This window comes from Diabrotica virgifera, chromosome 3 (assembly GCF_917563875.1).
Source record: "Diabrotica virgifera virgifera chromosome 3, PGI_DIABVI_V3a".
NCBI classification, from domain to species: Eukaryota; Metazoa; Arthropoda; class Insecta; order Coleoptera; family Chrysomelidae; genus Diabrotica; species Diabrotica virgifera.
This window is the reverse complement of record NC_065445.1, coordinates 107,241,061-107,261,923: the sequence shown is the minus strand read 5'-3', so window position 1 is coordinate 107,261,923 and position 20,863 is coordinate 107,241,061. Positions and strand designations below refer to the sequence as shown.

The 20,863-nt window shown below is 34.5% G+C and overlaps 1 protein-coding gene across 2 annotated transcripts in view; it reads right to left on the bottom strand.

The window, feature by feature from the left end:
* The window catches only part of LOC126882020 (ubiquitin carboxyl-terminal hydrolase nonstop), a 54,866-nt gene that overhangs the window by 15,932 nt on the left and 18,071 nt on the right, over positions 1–20,863 (bottom strand). For both annotated transcript variants that reach the window (XM_050646796.1, XM_050646797.1), the window contains exons 3-4: positions 11,453–11,714; positions 3,733–3,998 (exon numbers count right to left, since the gene is read on the bottom strand). In XM_050646796.1, the coding sequence (XP_050502753.1) occupies positions 3,733–3,998; positions 11,453–11,714 (528 nt within the window). The remainder of the gene's footprint in view (positions 1–3,732; positions 3,999–11,452; positions 11,715–20,863) is intronic.

The window sequence follows — 20,863 nt, the reverse complement described above, 5'->3', positions numbered from 1 at the left end:
TAGATCTTGCTATAGGGAAGAAAGCTTTGAGCTAGAAAAAGCTAGTCAAGAGAGGTAAATTCCGGGATACCTGAAGAAGGACCATTAACAAAGAAGCACAAAGCATTGAGAGGACTTGGGCGAGCTGAGGAACCTGACTGGAGATAAAGACGGACGGCGGAGTCTCCTGGATGTCCTATGCTTCTCAAAAAGTGAAAGAAAATAATTCAAGTTTACTAGTTTACTACACGTAACACGTTAATAATAATAGGTCCAATTAACTCATCACAAATATTGTCAATTTTCCACATATTCACTTCTTTGATAACATGCTCAATACATTTCTTCCAAATGCCTCTACTCACATGATTCTTAGGTACATTAATGCCTGGCTGCACCAACATATCTTAAGCTCCAGCTTAGCCCAGCTCAGCTCATAGATAGGGCCGCTTTAAGTCTCACTTATGTTGCACCATTATTTTCGATTCTTATCCATCCAATCTACGTGGCAATCCATTGTGTCAAGCTGAAAATTGATCCAAGACTCAATGATGCAACGCGAATGTTTCGTAAGCTGAGCTTAAATTACGAGCTTACGTTTTGCATTGTTAGTTGGGTCAACTTAACTAACTTAGATGGGATCCCAAAGTCTATCATTGCATTATATAATGTGCTTCTTTTAACACTGTCATAGGCTGCTTTGAAGTCGACGAAGAGATGGTGGGTATCTATGTTATATTCTAGTAACTTTTCTAGAATCTACCTATGTGCTTAAATTTGATGTATAATTGACTTTCCAGCAGTAAATCCGCATTGGTATTGACCTACAATATCCTTTGTAAAATGTTTAAGTCTTTCAAACAATAGTAAAGTAATGCCTCTATAGTTCTTACAATCCAGTTGATCACCTTTTTTATGCAACGGACATATTACTCCCTTTAGCCACTCTTCTGGTACCAATTCATTCTGCCATATAAGAACTATCAGTTTATGGATTGCTGCAAAAAGCTGATCACCACCTTTTTTAAACATTTCCGAACACATTTCGTCGATTCCTGGGGCTTTATTGTCTCTGAGTTTTAGGATGGCATTTGACACTTCTTCTCTTCTTGGGTGTCCACTGTGTAGTTGACTGAAAAATTGTTTTATCGAGTTTCAACGTCATCGCACGTTTGTTTTCGATAAGTCACACCTAGGTGCTCCGAAAACGGCTACCACGAGTATAACGTGTAAAGAATCCGTAATCGCCTATTGGCAGACCGTCCATTGAAGGTTCGTGAGATAGATGAGACAGTAGCCATCTCAAAAGATCGCATGAGTTATATCTTGGATAAAATTTTGAGCTGTCGGCGAGATGGGTGCCACGTGGTCACAGTGCTTTACTATGCCGCATTATTAAGTAGATTCGACGCCGAATTGCAGAAAAACAGCCCTAATTGGGGAAAAACAACCCTAATTAAGAAAAAACAGCCCTAATTGGGGAAAAACAGCCTCAATTGGGAAAAAAGTGCTCTTCCACCATAACAACGCACCGACTCACACCTCCGCCGTCGCTATGGCCAAACTGGTCAATTTTGGCTACGAACTACTGACCTATCCACCGTGTTTTACAGATTTGTCCTTGTACGACTTCTTTTTGTTTCAAAACTTGAAAAGTCGTTCGTCGGGCAAAAATTTAGGCCGAATGAGGAGTTCATCGCCGTCACGGAAGCCGACTTTGCAGACTTCGATAAAACGTATTTACCATACGGTTAAATAGCTTGAAGCATCGCTGGGTCAAGTGTATCAAGCTAAAAGGTGACAATGCCACTGTTTTCAAATTTTCGTTATTGTTTTGGAAGCTAATAGCCCAGTAAATGAACGGGAAATACGGCGATACCGTGTAATTTTCAAGGGCAACTACGAATTGCATGAAAATTTAGATTTATGTTCTACTTACCCTCCACTTCAAAGTTGAAATTGTGCCGTTGGTTGCTTTTACTTGGGGGGTGACAGTCACCCCTTCTCGGGGGTGAAAAAACATACGTCCAAGATAACACCGGAAATAGATAAATTGACTGATTTTAAGCATTTTTTGGTCTATAGAGTTTTTTACGTAAGTCAATACTTTTCGAGTTATTTGCGATGAAAATGTTTATTTTTTGACAAAAAACTACGTTTTCAGACGGTTTTTCGCAAATAACTCAAAAAGGAAATACTTGATCGAAAAAAATATCCTTAGCGTATATCCTTAGTGTATCAGTAAAGTCTATCAATCAAGTAAAAACAAAGTTGTAGCTCATGAAAAATACGTTCTTATTCGTCTAATTCCAAATCGAATATTTCAAGATGAAATCACCGAAAAATTAAGCACTTTTCGGGAAAAACCCATTTAAACTTTTTTTAAAGTGTTTATAAAAAGCTTTATTTTAATTGTTCGTAAAAGTTTCTAGCATTAAAAATAAGCGAGTTACGCTCAAAATAAAGTTGGCCCTCTTTTTTTTTGGTAAAAAAATATGAAAATCTCCCCGTGTTTAGCTCCCCAAATGAAATTAATCGCTACCGTTTTACAAACAATTTACTTACTTATCTATCTTTTATATGATCTGTCAGTGTCGCCGGTTTAAAGTGCTTATTTTTGAAACGGTTATAGTTGAAAAGCTTGAACGGGTCACTATCCACGAGTGTATGCAAATTTTGAACAGCCATATCTCAACCAATTTTTGTCTCACGGAAAAACAAAATGAAACTAACATATTTATAATAGCAAAACCTAATTTTTTTTACTCTTTAAGATTTTTCTTATCACTAATACTTTTTAAGTTATTTTGAAAAAAGGAAATTTTTCAAAAATTTTTAGAATTTTTTTATTTTAAAACCAAATTTTTTCAAAAATAAGCACTTTAAACCAATCAAGCTTACAGATCATATAAACAATACACATACAGTTAAAATAAATGGTAAAGCGGTAACGATTAATCTTATTTAGGAAAAAAAGGGGCCAAATTTTTTTTTCAGTGTAACTCGTTTATTTTTGATGCTAGAAATTTTTGTAAAACACAAATATAAAGCTTTTTTAGATCCTTTAAAAATGTAAATAATCTTTTCCTGAAAAGTGCTAATTTTTCGGTCATTTCGCGTTGAATTATTCGATTTGGAATTAGACGAATAAGAACGTATTTTTCATGAGTTACAACTTTGCTTTTACTTAATTTATAGACTTTACTGATACACCATTTTTTTTTCATTTTTTTATAAGCTACACTTTTGCTAAGAATATTTTTTTCGACAAAATATTTACTTTTTGAGTAATTGGAGAAAAACGGACTGAAAACGAAGTTTTTTTGTCGAGAAATCAATATTTTTAATCGCTAATAACTCAAAAAGTATTGACTTACGTAAAAATCTTTATAGAACGAAAGTTGCTTATAATCTGTCAATTTATTCATTTTCGAGCTTATTTTAAACACGCGTTTTTCACCCTCCAAAAAGGGGTGACTGTCACTCCCCAAGTAAAAGCAACCAACGGCACAAATTCAACTTTAAAGTGGAGTGTAAGTAGAACCTAAATCCAAATTTTCATGCAATTCGGAGTTGCCCCTGAAAATTACACTCCAAAACGGTGATTTATTGGGCTATAAGTACTTATCGGACCGCCCTAGTATATTTGGATCTGGCTATGAAACTACTTCAGAGATTAATTTATTACTCTGCTTAATTCTCTTACACAACTTAATTACTTCTACTAAACAAGTAAAAACAATAAATACTTACTTGCATCTTTTACACACTAAGTCACTTTGCAATCCTCCGGTAAAAATTTGATCTATAATACAAGGACATTTATCATTTTCCTTTTGTACCATTTCATTAGTCTTTGGCATGGTATCCAAACACTGTTTATGAAGAATGTTCAATGTAGCTATAAAGAATTCGTGAGCATCTTGCTGTTTGTAACCTGCTAAGTGGGTTGCATGAATCCATGTTAAATGCAACAATTCATGCAAGGCTAAAGGTAGTCTAGCTCCTCTATAAAATTCCTAAAATTGTTTATAACGATTATAATTTGGATCGAAATAAACATTCAAAAATGTTTATGTTTGTTTATGTAAATAATGTTTTGTGCGGTCTGTCCCTTTGAGAAGTAGTCCGGTGCTACTATAGATTAGTGCCACCGACGCGTAAGCGCGCTTTGTGTATATTATACACTGGGCAGCAAAATTAACGCACCACCTTAAAAATGGGCCATTTTTGATGTCTCGAATTTCCTAAACTTGTTATCCGATTTGAGTGATTTTTTTAGTATTGTAGCGGTTTTTTACTGTAATAACTTATAACTACAATGAAACTAGCGGTTCGTATTTATATATGACTTTATTTATATAACTGTACAGACGAATTTATTTTACAGACTAACTCTATTTACAAAATTCGTTCCTTATATATTGAATACAAAATACCAGACATTTTCTTGAACGTTCCAGAAAAACGGAACCGCCCATCACTAGTAATCCGTGGCCTTGACTGTCGAACGTTCACGAGAAATCGTTTCCTCACTCGTTTGGTGAGTCATTGTTCCAGATGTCTCCTTACGTGACGGGCTGTCGAGACGGAACCTGTTATTTGCGGTCGGTAATTCGTCAGAGTATGTGATAGCCTTATTCTTTACGAATATCGATGTGATAATATTGTTGCTAAACAGGTAAATTATCATTGTATACCAGGTGTAACAATCATACTGTGTGATTAAGTTATGAGGTATTCTAGTACTAAAAGCTACCCTTGCTTTAAGTGGGTAAAATACACCGTTCTTATTTGAATTTTTTTTTAAATTGAAAAAACGAAAAATTTTCAAATCGATTTTTCTAGAAAATGGTGCATCCTACTGACTTAAAGCAAGAGTACCTTTTAGTACTAGAATACCTCACAATATAATAATCCAGTGTTAAAAATGCTTAAAAGGTAAAGACAAAACAGTTATGCGATAAAATAACCGTCGCCCTACCCAAAACGGGCGCCTATGAATCGATGTATCTTTAGTAGCTAAATAAGCGTGCCAGTTTGCGTTTTTCTAAATAGAAGGGTTCTGGAGATATTTAATAAAATCTAATTCCAAGACGCCATCTTCAAAGAGCTCTAGCTCCCTTAGGAAGTATTTTCGGACTGGATGAATTGGCTTAATTTGTCTTAAAATTATCTGAGGAATCTCCTGTTTTCGTTTGTCGGTAGAGTTTCTGGACACCCTGTATAGGCAAGATACTAATATGAATAAAAAAGCCAAACACATAAAAAAGAACGGAATAACACCAGCTTTCACAACAAACAATAACCAGAAAACATATTAAAAACAAGAAGAGCCAAAAGCAAAAGCAGTTGACACAGTGGTGTATAAAAACTTACATGTGATGACTGTCCAAAAATTTACATCGGTCAAACTGGAAGAACCTTTAATCAACGTATAGCAGAACACAAAACGGCTTTCAATAATAAAAAAAAGAATGTGTGTGTACTTTGTACGCACGTAAGAAGTTGTACTTCTATTATAATATAATTTTAACGAAATAAATATACCTACTTAACAGTTACAATACAAAAAATTAACAATAATTACCAAAAATGAACCAAAACTTAACAATGCCAAATATTAAAAAAGAAAAAAGTATGAATCGTCCGGGATTTGAACCCGCAATCTCGCGATTTTTTGATCTCTGGTCCAATGCTCTACCAACAAGGCCATCAAGCCGCATTCTACTTACCTTTCAGATATACATAATTATACATCACGGTGACAAGTGAAATATAAAAATAGATGTTTTATTATTTTACGCCCAAGGAAGACAAATCCAAAGACACAAAATTATAATAAAAAACCTTTTAGACCACCTTTTTCAAATTGCGCAAGTTGTATTATTAACATTAATGTTAATAAATGAAATATAAATATTTTGACGTTTCACAATTTGACAATTCACTTTTAACTGCAGTGCCTTAAAATTTTTAAAGCACTAGTGCCTTAAAGTAGCATTTTTAACGCTCCTATGGAGTCCTAAAAATTGCATTTTTAACACGTTTGTAGAAAAATATATTTAAAAACACTAATATATTCTTTCCACACCTTTTCTGGACTGATACATACATAAATTAAAACATTTTGAAGTATAACTTCAAAAACATAATATGAAAACTATTTAAAAAGGCAGTATAACTATTAACTAACCTTTGTTTGTTGTTTCTCTTCCCACAAATTTTAAAACGCAACAACCATACATAACCAAACCGTCAACCGTCCAAACCACAGCTGCGTTACAGCTGCCATATTGGATAATTTTTGACATGTCATTTGAACACCCAATCAGAACAAAGTTATAATGCGCATGCTCCCTGATCGTAGGTTTTAATATATAAAAATTCACCCTCATATCGCGCGTAAACAAAGTCCTAACAAAACAAAAATTATCTCAACCATCTCATCTGTTGGTCAACAATCACATAGTCAATTCCCCAGAAGGGAAAGCCGAAGCATTCAAAAATTCGCTTCAAATCAACTTTCAAACCCCAGACAACCCGAACTTTGATCACTTGTTTAAACTCAACACAGAATACATAGTAAATGTTACTCTCAATCACCACGTTCCAGTCTATGATCCTATCATGGACCCCCTCACAAACAGGGAAACGGAGAGCTTTTGCCAAATAGGTAAAAACAGCGCTCCCGGACCTGATGGCATCAACCGAAGATGCCTCAAAAAACTTCCAGAGAGTATCATCCCTCTTCTAACTAAAATATTCAATGCATGTCTCAAAAACAGCCACTTCCCTACTCCTTGGAAAGTGGCCAATACCATCATGCTTTTGAAAAAAGGCAAACCCCCAACCAACGTGGAATCCTATAGACCAATTTCTTTAATCAACACTCTGGGCAAAGTTCTTGAGCTAATCCTAAAAGAGAGGCTCAATGACTTTCTCGAAAACCACAATATCATACCAAAATTTCAATATGGATTCCAGTCAGGTAAATCTACCAAACATGCAATAACTGATTTCACTACTAAAGTTACTCAAACCATCAACGATGGTTCATTCGCCATAGCCACATTCCTGGATGTGCAGAAGGCTTTCGATCAGGTCTGGCATGACGGACTTGTTCGGAAACTTCTGGACATCGGGCTACCATTGCAATTTACCAAAATTGTACACTCATACCTCCACAACCGAACTGTCAGAGTAAAAATAAGTGATCAAAAGTCCACCCCCTTCACTCCACAAGCTGGAGTCCCCCAGGGTTCAGTCCTAGCACCGCTGTTGTACATCATCTACAACAGCGATATCACTAACCAAAATATCCCAGGCACTCGGCTGTTTCTCTATGCAGACGACACGGCTCTGCTCACAACAACCTCTCGATACAACCCAAGACTCCTCTTCAGAAGAGCCCAGGCTCTGTTGGACGGTGTCGGCGAATGGTGTTGTAAGTGGAGAGTCACGCTGAACGCGAACAAAACAACAACAATTGTGTTTCGCGCCCCTTCTGTGTCATATAGAATCATAATTAATGAAGACGACCAATATCCTCTGAGACTGTTGGGAGAAAGGCTTGTTGTTAGTCCGACTGCGAACTATTTAGGAGTTCTGTTCACCAGGACTCTTAACTGGAACGCAGATCTAAAGGCAACTTTAGATAGGGTAAGGAACAGGGGCAGACTTCTCAACTCTTTCTCTGGACGAATTGGCAAGACACACAAGAAGACTCTCATTCACACTTACAAGACCTTTATTCGACCCGTCTTGGAGTACAAATCTTGCCTCTACTCTCTTTGCGCTAGAGCAAAACAAGAGTGGTTGTTGAGCGCTGAACGTAGAATCTTGCGTAGATGTAACTATGAGCACTGGCGATATCCCTCAAACGAAATCCATAACATCTCGAACATCTCCAAAATCACCGAGAGAATAAACTCTCTGAACAGGAACTTCACAATCAAAGTAATCAACGGCCCCCCTCCGACACACAAGAATCTCTCAAATGTTCCTGTTCATCTTCCGGCCACGTACTCCACCGAAAGCCCAAACGCAAAAAGATTCATTTACCGTCCGCTCTAATGCAAACATGCATTGACGAACTCCCGGTGGAGTACGAAAACATCCTCGAGGCTACCCCGTTAGCCTACCGTACCCACCTTTAACATCTCCTCTTCCCTACCCCGAACAGGGAGAAGTTGGTTTTTTGCGGTTTCCCAACTTCATTGCACAATTATACCTGTTCGTCCCAAGAAAATAGCCGCAACTATTTTCTCCACTCGAACGCACACTGTCCACGCCGCGCTCAAAGCCACCTCCTGACCGCCGACGAGGGACGCAGGTTCGCCTGTCGTTGTACAATGGTTTCTAGGGAGACTGGTCGAGAGCAAAGCACGGACAGTACACGTAAATGTCTATGGAACCAACAACAATCCATCAAACTTTCTTCTCTGTTGACTTCTTAGCCTTCTGGACACCACCGTCCGGCATAACCCAGGATCCAAAAACACCAGGACACGGCGCTTGCCCCAGTGTGTCTTTCGGACTGTTTGCTTTTGCTGCCAACACTATACATTCACTACAAACCCTGAAGAGGACAAAATCCTAAACGGGGACAATCATTGATCGCATTTCCACATAGCATTATATCTATACACGCAAATCAAACAATGATAGTAGTAGTCGCGCGTAAAGAAGTATAACTTAAAAAAAAATCAGATTCTACGTGCGCACTTCACCTTCTAGATCATAATCATTCCTTTAATGACCAGTTTCAAAGTCCCATATTAAAAATAAAATCTTGAAGCTAGAGCTAGTAGATTAAAAAATGCAGATATAGTCGGTTCCGTGACCCGTCAAAATAGCCCGGTCAAAACAGCCCCGTCAAAAAAGCCCCGTCAAAATAGCCTCAACACAAAATAGCCTCGACAAAATAGCCCGCACACAAAATAGCCCCGACAAAATAGCCCGCACACAAAATAGCCCCGGTCAAAAAAGCCCCGGCTAAAATAGCCCCGGCTAAAAGAGCCTCTTATAAACAATTACATAATTATTTATACAAGGTGTCCAAAAACTTTTTTTTAATTTAAATTATTTGACAAAAAGGAAGAATGTATTTAATTTATTTAATTTAAAATGCATTTTACTGCTGCCCGAAAACAGAAAAAAATGTTTATATCATAAATTAACATTGATTTTTGCTTAACTTTATTGTTCAAACTTCCAAGAGGCAGGAAAGACAGGACTCGAGTTCTCTGAAAAGACAATTTTTATTTAATGTGGTTAAGATAAACATCTGAATAGAGGATAATTACCATTTCCGAAAAAATGTATTTTTAAGGAATTATTTCATGATGAATTCTGAAGGGAGCTTTTTTTTCGGGGCTATTTTGTCGGGGCTATTTTGTCGGCGGGCTATTATTCCGCGGCGATTTTGTCTGCAGGCTATTTTGTCGGAGCTATTTTGTGTGCGGGATATTATGTCGGGGCTATTTTGTCGGAGCTTTTTTGACGGGGCTATTTTGACGGGGTACCGTCGGTTCGATAAACTCAGACACAATTGGCTAGTGATTTTAGTAAGTAATTTTGCCAATTTGGTAAAATTGGCAAAAAAAATAATTACTAAATATTTAATAATTACTAAATAGTTAGTCATTTTGCCAATTTTGGCAATATTGGCCAAAAACAAAAAAATTACCTACTAAAATCACTAGCCCGTTGTGTCTGAGTTTAGCGAACCGACTATGTAATTGTGAACGACCAACTTGAAACAAACAGATCCTCCTACTCAATCTATTCAGTTAAAAACTATAAAGTGTAGATGTTACAGTTCAAGTTGATTATCCAGTTGGAGTTGACTATTCCTAGTTCGAGTCAACTTACAACGGCTGGTTTCAGTAAAAGTTGATTATAAATATAAAATGAAGATTTTTATTTAACATTTACTAGTAAAAGTAGACTCCAACTAGTTAAAGTATACTCTTCCCAATGCCATTTAGTAAAAGTTGATTCACACAAACAACCGATTCTAGAAAGTAAATAATGTTATTGGATATTAGGCCAGGAAATGAAGCATTTTGGAATTTTTTCGTCCAGTATGGAGTTAGTTGAAATTTTCACAGAAGGAAGGGAATAGCCCAAGGATCAGTTTTTATATCATGCCGCTGTACGCTAAAAGCTTAGGGGTGGTTGCCACCCCATCTCGGGGGCAGAAATTTTTCATTACATTTTGATCATGGACATCGGTAAAAAATGCAATTCTAAGAAAAAAATGTTGAAGGTAACAGTTTTTCGACGAGGAGATCGACTTTCTTAGAGTGTGAGAATAACTCAAAAAATATACATTTAATCAAAAAACTGTAGCTTTAAAAATTCTATCTTTTAAAAACACAAACAAAATCCTTTTTTATAATTTTTCTACAACCAATACAAACTGAGATATGGCATGTTAAAGGTTAGCTTTTTCGACAAATGCAAATTTGAAATATTCAATGCCAAATAACGGAAAAACTTTGCATTTTTCCCATTTTGCAAACGGAATTAGACTTATATGCCCATATTAAGGTTTACAATGTTTTTATATATTTTTTGAACATAAGGGGTACTTTACACCCGTAAAAATAATAAACGCCCTTGAGCATGATATAAAATATAAAGTACAGGGTGAGATGATCCTAATCCCAAATTTTTATGCAAATAGGTGCAAGCCGAAATCTTTTTTTAGGATAAATAAACTTTTTATATATAGCTCCAACAAGGGTGGTTTTAAAAGTTGAAATATGATATTATATCCTAAAGCATAAATAATCATTATTTACCTAATAAAAACCAAATGTTGACCATATTAAAGTTTAAAAAGGTTATTTTATAATTTTTTTACAATTAGGAGTAGTTATCACTCTTAAAAAACCAAAAGCGTACAACGGCTCAATATAGAAAATGAACTAGAGGATAAAATGAGTCTAATCCCAAATTTGTTGTACAAATCGATGCTGGACGAAAAAATTGCGAGCTTTTGCCATTTTTCCAGCTTTATTTCCTGGCCAATATGTTTCAATCATGAACAGTAGTTGAAACGGTCAAAACAAAGAGATGCACAGTTATCAAAAAAGCACGTGAGATTATACTCGTATAATCAACATTTACCGAATCGATTCAGGAATAGTCAACTCAAACTAGTAAAAGTTTAATTAAATTTTTCAAATCAACTTTTACTGCTCGTTTTAGTTGGAGTTGACTCGAACTAGGAATAGTCAACTTTAACTGAGAATCAACTTGAACTGTAACATAGACACATAGTAAAATACATCACTTGAGACAGGCACTCTGGTGAAAGAGCTGTAGTGACCTTTTGTAATAAATTTTGTAGAAGTATTGAAGTTTTCAGTGTTTTATTGTTAGATAAAAAGAAGGTCTAGCAAGTTATACTTGTACTATGTTAAGCAGATGTTAAATTCTAAACAAAAAAAACCATACTTACTTGAAATATTTTAGATACTTCACAAACTAAGCAAGCTCCAACAACAGCATTACAATTATGTCTCTCAGTAAGAAAATAATCTCGTAGCAATGGAGTATGTATGAGAGCTTGTACTATACAATTAACAAAACAGGTCTTTCCTAAATTTATTAAACCTCTCAAGCCTATGGTAGATTCGGGAGTGATACAAATTCGTTTAGTTCTATGATGTAGCAAATCTCGTTCATCTGGGCTTGCATCAAACGAATTCCATTCAAATAATCTTAAACATAAGTGCATAGTATAGTATGTAGCATTTGTGAATATTACTTATAATACAAAGTTGGTTTTGATTATACTATTCAAGTTTTTAGATACACGCCATGCGTTGTCACGGAAATACAAAAAAAAGTCACAAATGTCAATATTTAGTCTTGGATTTACTCCTACGAAACGGAAAATAAACACCAATCCGCTGTGTGGGTGTTTCACGTTAAGGAATTAGAATTAGAAATATGCTTTATTGTCATGAAAAATTGTACAATTTTATCGACAAAGCTTATGAAAAGTCACGAAAACAAAACAATAACAAGACAATTATTTACTAAAATTACATAAATCGTCAACCTTCGGATCACCAAGGGGGTAAATATTGACCCCTGTGTATGTTTTTATTTAAAAAATTCCGAAATATTTTCAATTTTAAACTTATTATTTTTTTATGTGACTTTAATATCATTTCTAGATACCCTCACATTTTGTAATAAAAAAAATTCCCTATATTTTACGGAAAAAAAATATTTTCTGAATTTGGGGTCAAGTACAAACTCCCTTGGCCTTCAATGTTCCAATTTTATATTAAGTAAATACCGTCTATTATGTGGACTTGATTGTAAGAAACATTCCAATATTGAAAAAAAAATTGTTTGTTAAACCTGTGGCGGCAAAAATTAGTGTATATTTTAAAATTTCTTAGTTATGTTCAGAATGATGATTCCTGTTTTTGTTCAGTTGTAATCAAAATTTGTTTTACTAATGTTTATTTATCATTTATTGATACAATACTAACATTAAAATTACGAATACATTATTTCATTTCTTAAAACAACTTAATTTTTTTGGCAATTGTCATTTTTGACTGGGGGCCATTTTTTACCCCCTTTGGTCATCCGTGTAACAAAAAAAGGTTGGTCATCGGAAGGTTAAATAAAAAAAATATAATAATAATGAAGTAAACAGAAACAATCAATTGCAAAATTTAAAAATTTAAATAAATTGCAAATTGCATAGTCTACCTTAGTAACTAATAAGTTTAAAAGTTAGGCTACTGCATATGACACCCAAATATAGATAAAAAACTACTTGTACAAAGGGTACTTGTACAAAAATTTCTTAGTTATTGATTAAGAAATTCTTCTGCTGAATAATATGGTCTTTCAGATAGGTAGGCTTTTGTCATTTCACGGAATTTAGAGAAAGATGATTTAAGTTGTAGAGGGAGATGGTTGTACAGTTTTTTTTTTAGGAATATAATATAGATTTCTTTACTAGCTCAGAGGACGGGGTCGGTACATAGACGTCAAAGGTAGAATTTCTCGAGAAGTAGTCATGATTCCGTCTTGCTGGAAAGACATGTACATGTTTACGACTTAAGCACACACTTTCTAAAATATATAAAGAAAGAAGAGTTAAAATCCTGTGATATTTGAAGTAACTTCTGCAATGTGTTATTCTTCTGAGGCCAAACAGATATCGTATTGCTCTTTTTTGTAATTTGAAAATAACATCGGATTGGGCAACAGTACCAGAACCCCAAAGAGGAAGACCATATCGAAGATGCGACTCGACCAAAGAAAAATATGTTATTTTGGAAGATGCTAAATTGAGTTCCTTCGAAACAGATCTTATAGGATAGCAAGCTGAATATAATTTCTTCCTTAACACATCGATATGAAGGGACCATTTAAGGTTGCTATCTAAAAAAAATAGCAAGAAATTTTACAGAATCAACGGTACTGATCTGGCTGTTATTAAGAAGTAAGGGTTGAAGAGCTCCTTTATAAGATAATGCTCTACTGTTTTATCTATGTTAAACGAGAGCAAATTAAAGTCGGACCAGGTTTTTATTGTAAGTAGATCAGAAGTTATAGTAGCATGAAGAGTTGCAATATTTGAGTTCCTCCAAGTGATACTGGTATTATCAGCAAAAAGAAAGATTTTTCCATTGATTTTTAAACTAGTTACCTCATTAATAAAGATAAGGAAAAGTAGAGGACCCAATAGTGAACCTTGAGGTACCCCACATACAATGTTTTTGAGACTAGAGTCTGTATCATTTGCTCGAACCAGTTGTTTCCTATCATCCAAGTAGGCGTATTCACAAAAATCACCTTAGGCGTATTCACAAAAATCGGTGTAAGATTATTGTTCAGTGCTTGGTAAACGTCATGTAGTACAGAAAACATGCATCAGTGGTACATTTATTATTTAAAATGCCGAACTGATTTTGTGATATAATGTTGTTTTCAACGAGAAAGGTTGTAAGTCGGGCTTTGATGAGTCTCTCAATAATTTTGGAAAGTACCGGTAGTAGTGCATTAGGTCTATAATTGCAGGTATTAGATCTTTCACCACCTTTATGAAGAGGATTAACGATGGCTGTCTTTAGGCACTCTGGAAAACCTTTCTCAAAAGAATCATTAATTAGTGAAATGAGGACTTCCAACACATTTTCTGGGAGATTCGAAAACATTTTTTTATCGATAGACCATCAATACTACAGGAAGATTTGCTTTTAATACTATCGATTGTTAGGATCAGTTAAGATTTATCAACTGGTTTTATAAAGAATGAATTCGAGACCTTTCTTGAACTAGGGAGATAGGAAATAGGATCTTGTTGTGGCAAAATAGTTGATGTAATATTTTTAATCACAATAACAAAGTATTCATTTAGATTTTCAGGGTCTGGCAGGGAAAACGTTTGAGAAGTGTGGGTTTTATTTCGAAGATCGTCTATTATGGACCAAGTTTCTTTTGCAACACTTTTAGAGCTTCCCAGGCGGTTTTGATAGTACACTTTTTTAGCTGATTTTATAAGTTTAAGATAGGTTGCCCTGTATTTGGCGATATATTCAGTGACAGAGACGTTGGTCGTAAATTTCTTGATGTAGAGTAGTGAACGCATATTCTTAGCTGATATTCTATTCGGATACCTTTGGTAGTCCAGGGTTTACGATGTTTTGGTTTAATTTTAATCAAGGGAAATGCTTTATTGAAGATACAGACAAGCTTATCTAAAAAATAACGGAAATTATAGTCCACGTCCAAAGAAGAAAATTGCCATTCAGATGTTATGCATAAATTTTGGAATTTACGAAAGTTCCGGGTGGAAAAAATCCTGCCTAAACGTCGGGTTTTCGAGGAGGGTTTGCTGAAGATATTAAACTTCGTATAAATTGCTTCATGATCAGATAGTCCAGCATTAATAATTGTCGAGCGGACATCAAGGGGTGAGAAATCTGAGACAATATAATCAATTATGGTAGGTCAAGTTTTTGTAATCCTTGTAGGAGCATCAACGTGCATTGTTAGACCATACGATTCAAATAGGTTGACTAAGGATATTTGTGTAGCACAAGCAGCAGCATAATCAATGTTGAAGTCCCCAGCAGCATAATCAATGTTGAAAATCTGGTCATGTGGCAGCAATTGCTTTAGAAGATCGAAGAACGGATACTTCTGAGTGATATACAGGATGTTTCATTAATAATTGTTCATATAGTGACTGGAGACACCTTAGCACAAAATACGAAGATTTAACCTAAAACACTTAAATTAAATGTGGTTCCTTACTGAGTTACAGGGTGTTTTTTCTAAAAATTTAAAAAACTATTCTTGCTCAGCATTTTAAAACTATTCGACGTATCCTTTTCATACTTAGCAGGAAGTATAGGTATTGTACAAACTACTAAATTATGTTAAACAAACGTTTATGTCTATTACCAGAGGCGTACGACGGGGGAAAGTGAATGGTTGACCCTTTCCAAATTCTACGCCACTGGCGGAATTGATATTTTAGTTCAATTTTTAGATTCTCCGATGCTTTCTATGAAAATAATATACTCTTTATTCGTAACGATAAAGTCATTAGTTTTCGAGATCTTTGAAATTAAAAATGAAACGACACAGTTATTTTGATTAAGTGTTGTGTCGCTTCATTTTTAATTTCAACTAACTCGAAAACTAATCATCTTATCGTTACGAATGAAGAGTATAGTATTTACATAAAAAGTATTGAAAAATCAAAAAATTACACTAAAATAGTAATTTCGTCAGTGGCGTAGAATTTGGAAACGGTCAACACTCTGGTAATAGCTAGAAAGGTTTATTTATCTCAATTTAGTAGAGTGTACAGTGCCTACACTTTCTGCCAAGTACGATAAGGATATGCCAAATAGTTTTAAAGTACTGGGTACAAATAATTTTTAAATTTTAATCATATGAATAATATCATAAATTAATCAAAATAACTGTGCCGTTTCATATTTAACTTCAAATATCTCGAAAAATAATGACTTTATCGTTACCAATGAGGAGTATATTATTTAACGTAGAAAGTATTGGAAAATCTAAAAATGGCACTAAAATAGTAATTCCTCCAGTGGCGTAGAATTTGAGAAGGGTCAACCACTCACTATCCCCTGTCGTACGCCTCTGGTAGCTGCTAGAAACGCTTGTCTATCATAATTTAGTAGGGTGTATAGTATAATCGCACTTTCTGCCAAGTATAAAAAGGATACGTCGAATAGTTTTAAAATGCTGAGCAAAAATAGTTTTTAAATTTTTAGATAAAACACCCTCAGCTCAGTAAGGAACCACATTTTATTTAAGTGTTTTAGGTTAAATCTTCGTATTTTGTGCTAAGGTTTCTCCAGTTACTATATGGACAATTATTAATGAAACACCCTGTATACCCGTTTGTTTACCAGAAATTATCGCGAAACTCCGACAAATCAACACACAACGGCTAATCATTATACATCAGAGCAATTCAAGTGCTCACACTGCCCAAAAGACAATAAAGGTTTTGGAGCTTCAAAACATCAAATTGTTAAACCATCCACCGTATAGCCCTGACCTAAGTCCCAACGACTTTTTAACGTTTCCAAAGATCAATAATTCAATGCGTGGGGAGCGATTAGTGCGGTCGCCAGAAGAAGCCCCTTTAAAACAGCGATTTTGTGTCAACTGACGACTGGAATAACTGTTTTACCAATTTTTCTGAACGTATGCAAAAGTGTATCTATCTTGGTGAGACATATTTTGAAAAGCAATCAAGTATTTTAAGTCTATATATTTTTTGTCTTTATAGCTACACACACCGGCAAAATTAGCCGAACACCTTAAAAATGGGACATGTTTGATGTCTCGAATGTCCTAAACCTTTTGTCCGATTTGAGGGATTCTTTCAGTATGTTATAGCCTTATTATTTAAGAATATCGGTGTAGTAATATTGTTGCTAGACAGGTAAATACCATTTTATACCGGGTGTAACAATCACACTGTGTTTTTTTCTTAAAGTTTGGAACACCCTGTGGAATATTCTAGCATATATAAAATATTAAAATTACAACTTAACTATAGCGTTAGGTTTTTTTAACATTTTCTTTTTTGATTCATTTGCTTATGTTGGGAAATAAAAAAGTTATGGGCTTTAACAACTAGCCATGTTTTTCATTAATAAATCCTCATAGTAGGGGAGGAAAGTATGCTAAATTTGCAGTTACTCAAGCGTTATGGGGACCTATTGGATTGTGAAGAGTGGGTGCTAAAACCAAAAAAAGTTAAGTTGTCCAAAGTGTGGGACTCTCCATTTTTAATTTAATTTTCCATTTCCACCAATTGTTTTCTCCGATTATTCGCGGTGTGCAAGTACTTGGAAGGGAAACGAGAAACGACCGTGCGCGAGTCGTGGAGAATATTGCAACTATTTTAAATAATTCATATTGTCAATTGAAATTGTCAAATTGACCTATATTTCATACCTTCTGTCATTGAAGCAGAAAAATTATATATTGCTCCACAATATTGATATGATATGCAATTATTATATAAAGGTAAATTTAATTAATTGTATTTTGCTTGCAGTACTGCATTTTAATAACTAATTTTATTTACTACATACAATTGTTTACGTTTGCATAGCATAACCTGCATCTTATTTTTTCTTCTTATTATTTTTTTGGACTATGGCCTTGACAATTATCCAGCAACCAGGACTAATATAATTGGCCAATATAATTAAAAGTGCGAATAAAAGTACAGAGCGTAGAAATAGAGGTCGCTTTGCCGAACTTGCACGGTCCCAATAGCGCCGTCCATCCATAATTTGAAAAAATGTTACGAATAAAAGTTGCTTATCTTTACGTCAAGGATCCAAATCTGCAATAAAAATTGGGGGATCATATTTAAGAGTTTAAAGTAACCCCCACCCCACTTCCGTGGGGGGACGTGTTTGGTAGTGATGTTGCTTATAGTTACTTTCGAGTATTCGTTACAAATCGTTACTTTTGTATAAAGTAATCATTTACAGTATTCGTTACTTTGATTACTATGACTACTTTTGTTAATTTTGTATTTGAGTACCGGTAATCATATCGAGAATCGTATTTCTCAGTAGGTAGGTATTTTGTATAAAGTAATCATTTTTACAGTATTCGTTACTTTGATTACTATGATTACTTTTGCATTTGAGTACCGGTAATCATATCGAGAATCGTATTTCTCAGTAGGTAGGTATTTTGTATAGGTATTCCGATATAACAACTACAATAGTCGTAGTCGTTACTCGCTCTAATACGATTGTTACGAAGTAATCAGAGTAATCAAAATAATCAAAGTAGATACAATAGTCGTTACTCGCTCTGATACGCTTGATACGAAGTAACGAAGTAATCAGAGTAATCAAAGCAACGATTTGTCTCTCTGTAGAGTAATCGTTACTTTCGGTATTCGTAAGTAACGAGTACTTTGTAACGAATAGTTACTTCTTTAACATCACTAGTGTTTGGTGCCATTCGATAGATTTCTGAAAAATATTGAATACGTGTATTTTGCAGTTTTACGATCTGATGTTCATTTCGCAAAATATCGTATTTAAAATTTTTAATTTACCCCCCACCCCTCTCCGTGGGGTGACTTGTTTAGTATTATTCGATAGATTTTTGAACAATATTGAAACTCCCACGTATTTTTTAGTTTTTCGATCTGACCTTTATTTCGCGAAATATTCGCTTTTTTTTGAAGTTATACTTCTTTACGATTGAGAGTGAAATTTTGTCACATGCCGGGCGCATACGCACACAGACAGTATGTATTTCGTTGCTAATCTTTCAAGATGTATGTATCAGCGCTGTCAGCGCAAATAAGTCATATTATATCATATAAAAGGATATATTAGTGTTAAGTAAATGTATTATTTATTATAATTTTTGTGTCTTTGGGTTTGTCTTCCTTGGGAATAAGATATTTTATAATAATAGAAAGTATATTTAAAGTATTTTTGTATACTTCACTTGGTCAGTATATGAGAAATCTTGTAACCTGTCAAAGCAAAAGGGATATAGCTCAGTGGTAGAGCGTGTGACCGGAGATCAACAGGTCCCGGGTTCAAATCCCGGACGATTCATATTCTTTTTGAAGTTATACTTCTTTACGCGCATATGAGGGTGAATTTTAATAGGATTAAAACCTTTGATCCCGGCGCAGTCGCATTACAACTTTGTTCTGATTGGATGTTCAAATGACATGACAAAAATTATCCAATATGGCAGCTGTATCACAGCTGTGGGACTGTGGTTTGGTTATGTATGGTGTATGGTTGTTGCGTTTTAAAATTTGTAGGAAGAGAAACAACAAACAAAAAGTTAGTTAATGGTTATACTGCCTTTTTAAATAGTTTTCATATTATATTTTTGGACTTATTAACATAGAAGAGATGATTGCTGCATGTCAATGTGAATCAAACTGTGACTAGTATGAGTGCCGCAAAATTACTGATAAAAAACCTATTAGCTCGAAGCCGTAGAGAACTGTGGATAACAACAATCAACCGGGACGATCTACGATCTCGCTTATTCAAAGCTAAAGAATCTTACACTGGTAAGTGTTTTAAAAATAGTAGATCAAATTTTGTTATGATATTGTCAAATTGTGAAACGTCAAAATATTTATATTTCATTTATTAACATTAATATTAATAATACAACTTGCGCAATTTGAAAAATATGGTTTAAAAGGTTTTTTATTATAATTTTGTGTCTTTGGATTTGTCTTCCTTGGGCGTAAAATAATAAAACATCTATTTTTATATTTCACTTGTCACCGTGATGTGTAAATATGTATATCTGACACGTTCATATTATGTGCCTTGATGGTCTTGTTGGTAGAGCATTGGACCAGAGATTGAGAATTCGCAAGGTTGTGGGTTCAATTCCTGGACGATTCATACTTTTTTCGTTTTTTTTTTAATATTTGGCATTGTTAAGTTTTGGTTAAATTTTGGTAATTATTGTTAATTTTTTGTATTGTAACTGTTAAGTAGGTATATTTATTTCGTTGAAATTATATTATAATAGAAGTATAACTTCTTACGTGCGTACAAAGTACACACACATTCTTTTTTTTATATTTTTGGTATCGTTTTAATAAAAATTTTTTAAAAGTGGTAGGTAAAGAAAGTTAGTTTAATATTTAAATAAAATACAAATTATAACCTGTTACGTATATTAATTTCGTTGAAATCATAATAATAGAAGTATACCTTCTTACGTGCGTACAAAGTACACACACACATTCTTTTTTTGTGAAACTTTGTGACTCACCCATTTTCTTACGTCCCGCTCAAATCGTCAGATTTTTGAAATATACACTCTTTTGCATGTACTTAACTTACCTTATCTTAATCTGACAATTTCGAGCTTTTCTAAGAATAGATTTTTTTTTCGGTCTCCCCTTAATGAATGCCCGGTGTTAAGAACCAATATATGGTATATGTACATTTACAGGGTACAAACAAGGTTTCTCTCCATGTGATAATCTGATGCGCTCGAGTAACTGCAAAAATCCCCGCTTGGGCTCCCCTACCACCATTATCTGCTTAGTTTAATAAAACAAGCCTAAAGTAATTCAATAGATGTATTAAATAAATAAATTACTAAGCGATGTAAGCGATGTCACAATGACGACCCCCGTGGATTTCAGCTGAACTAGCTTCGAGGGGGTTTTAATGTCAAACGCTGAGCGCACATGCATTGTAATATTCAGTATTTATTTTTGCATGTTTTTTTACAAAGTTTATATACAACATCGACGAAAAATGAACATCAGATCGAAGAACTGCAAAATACACGTATTCAATATTTTTGAAAG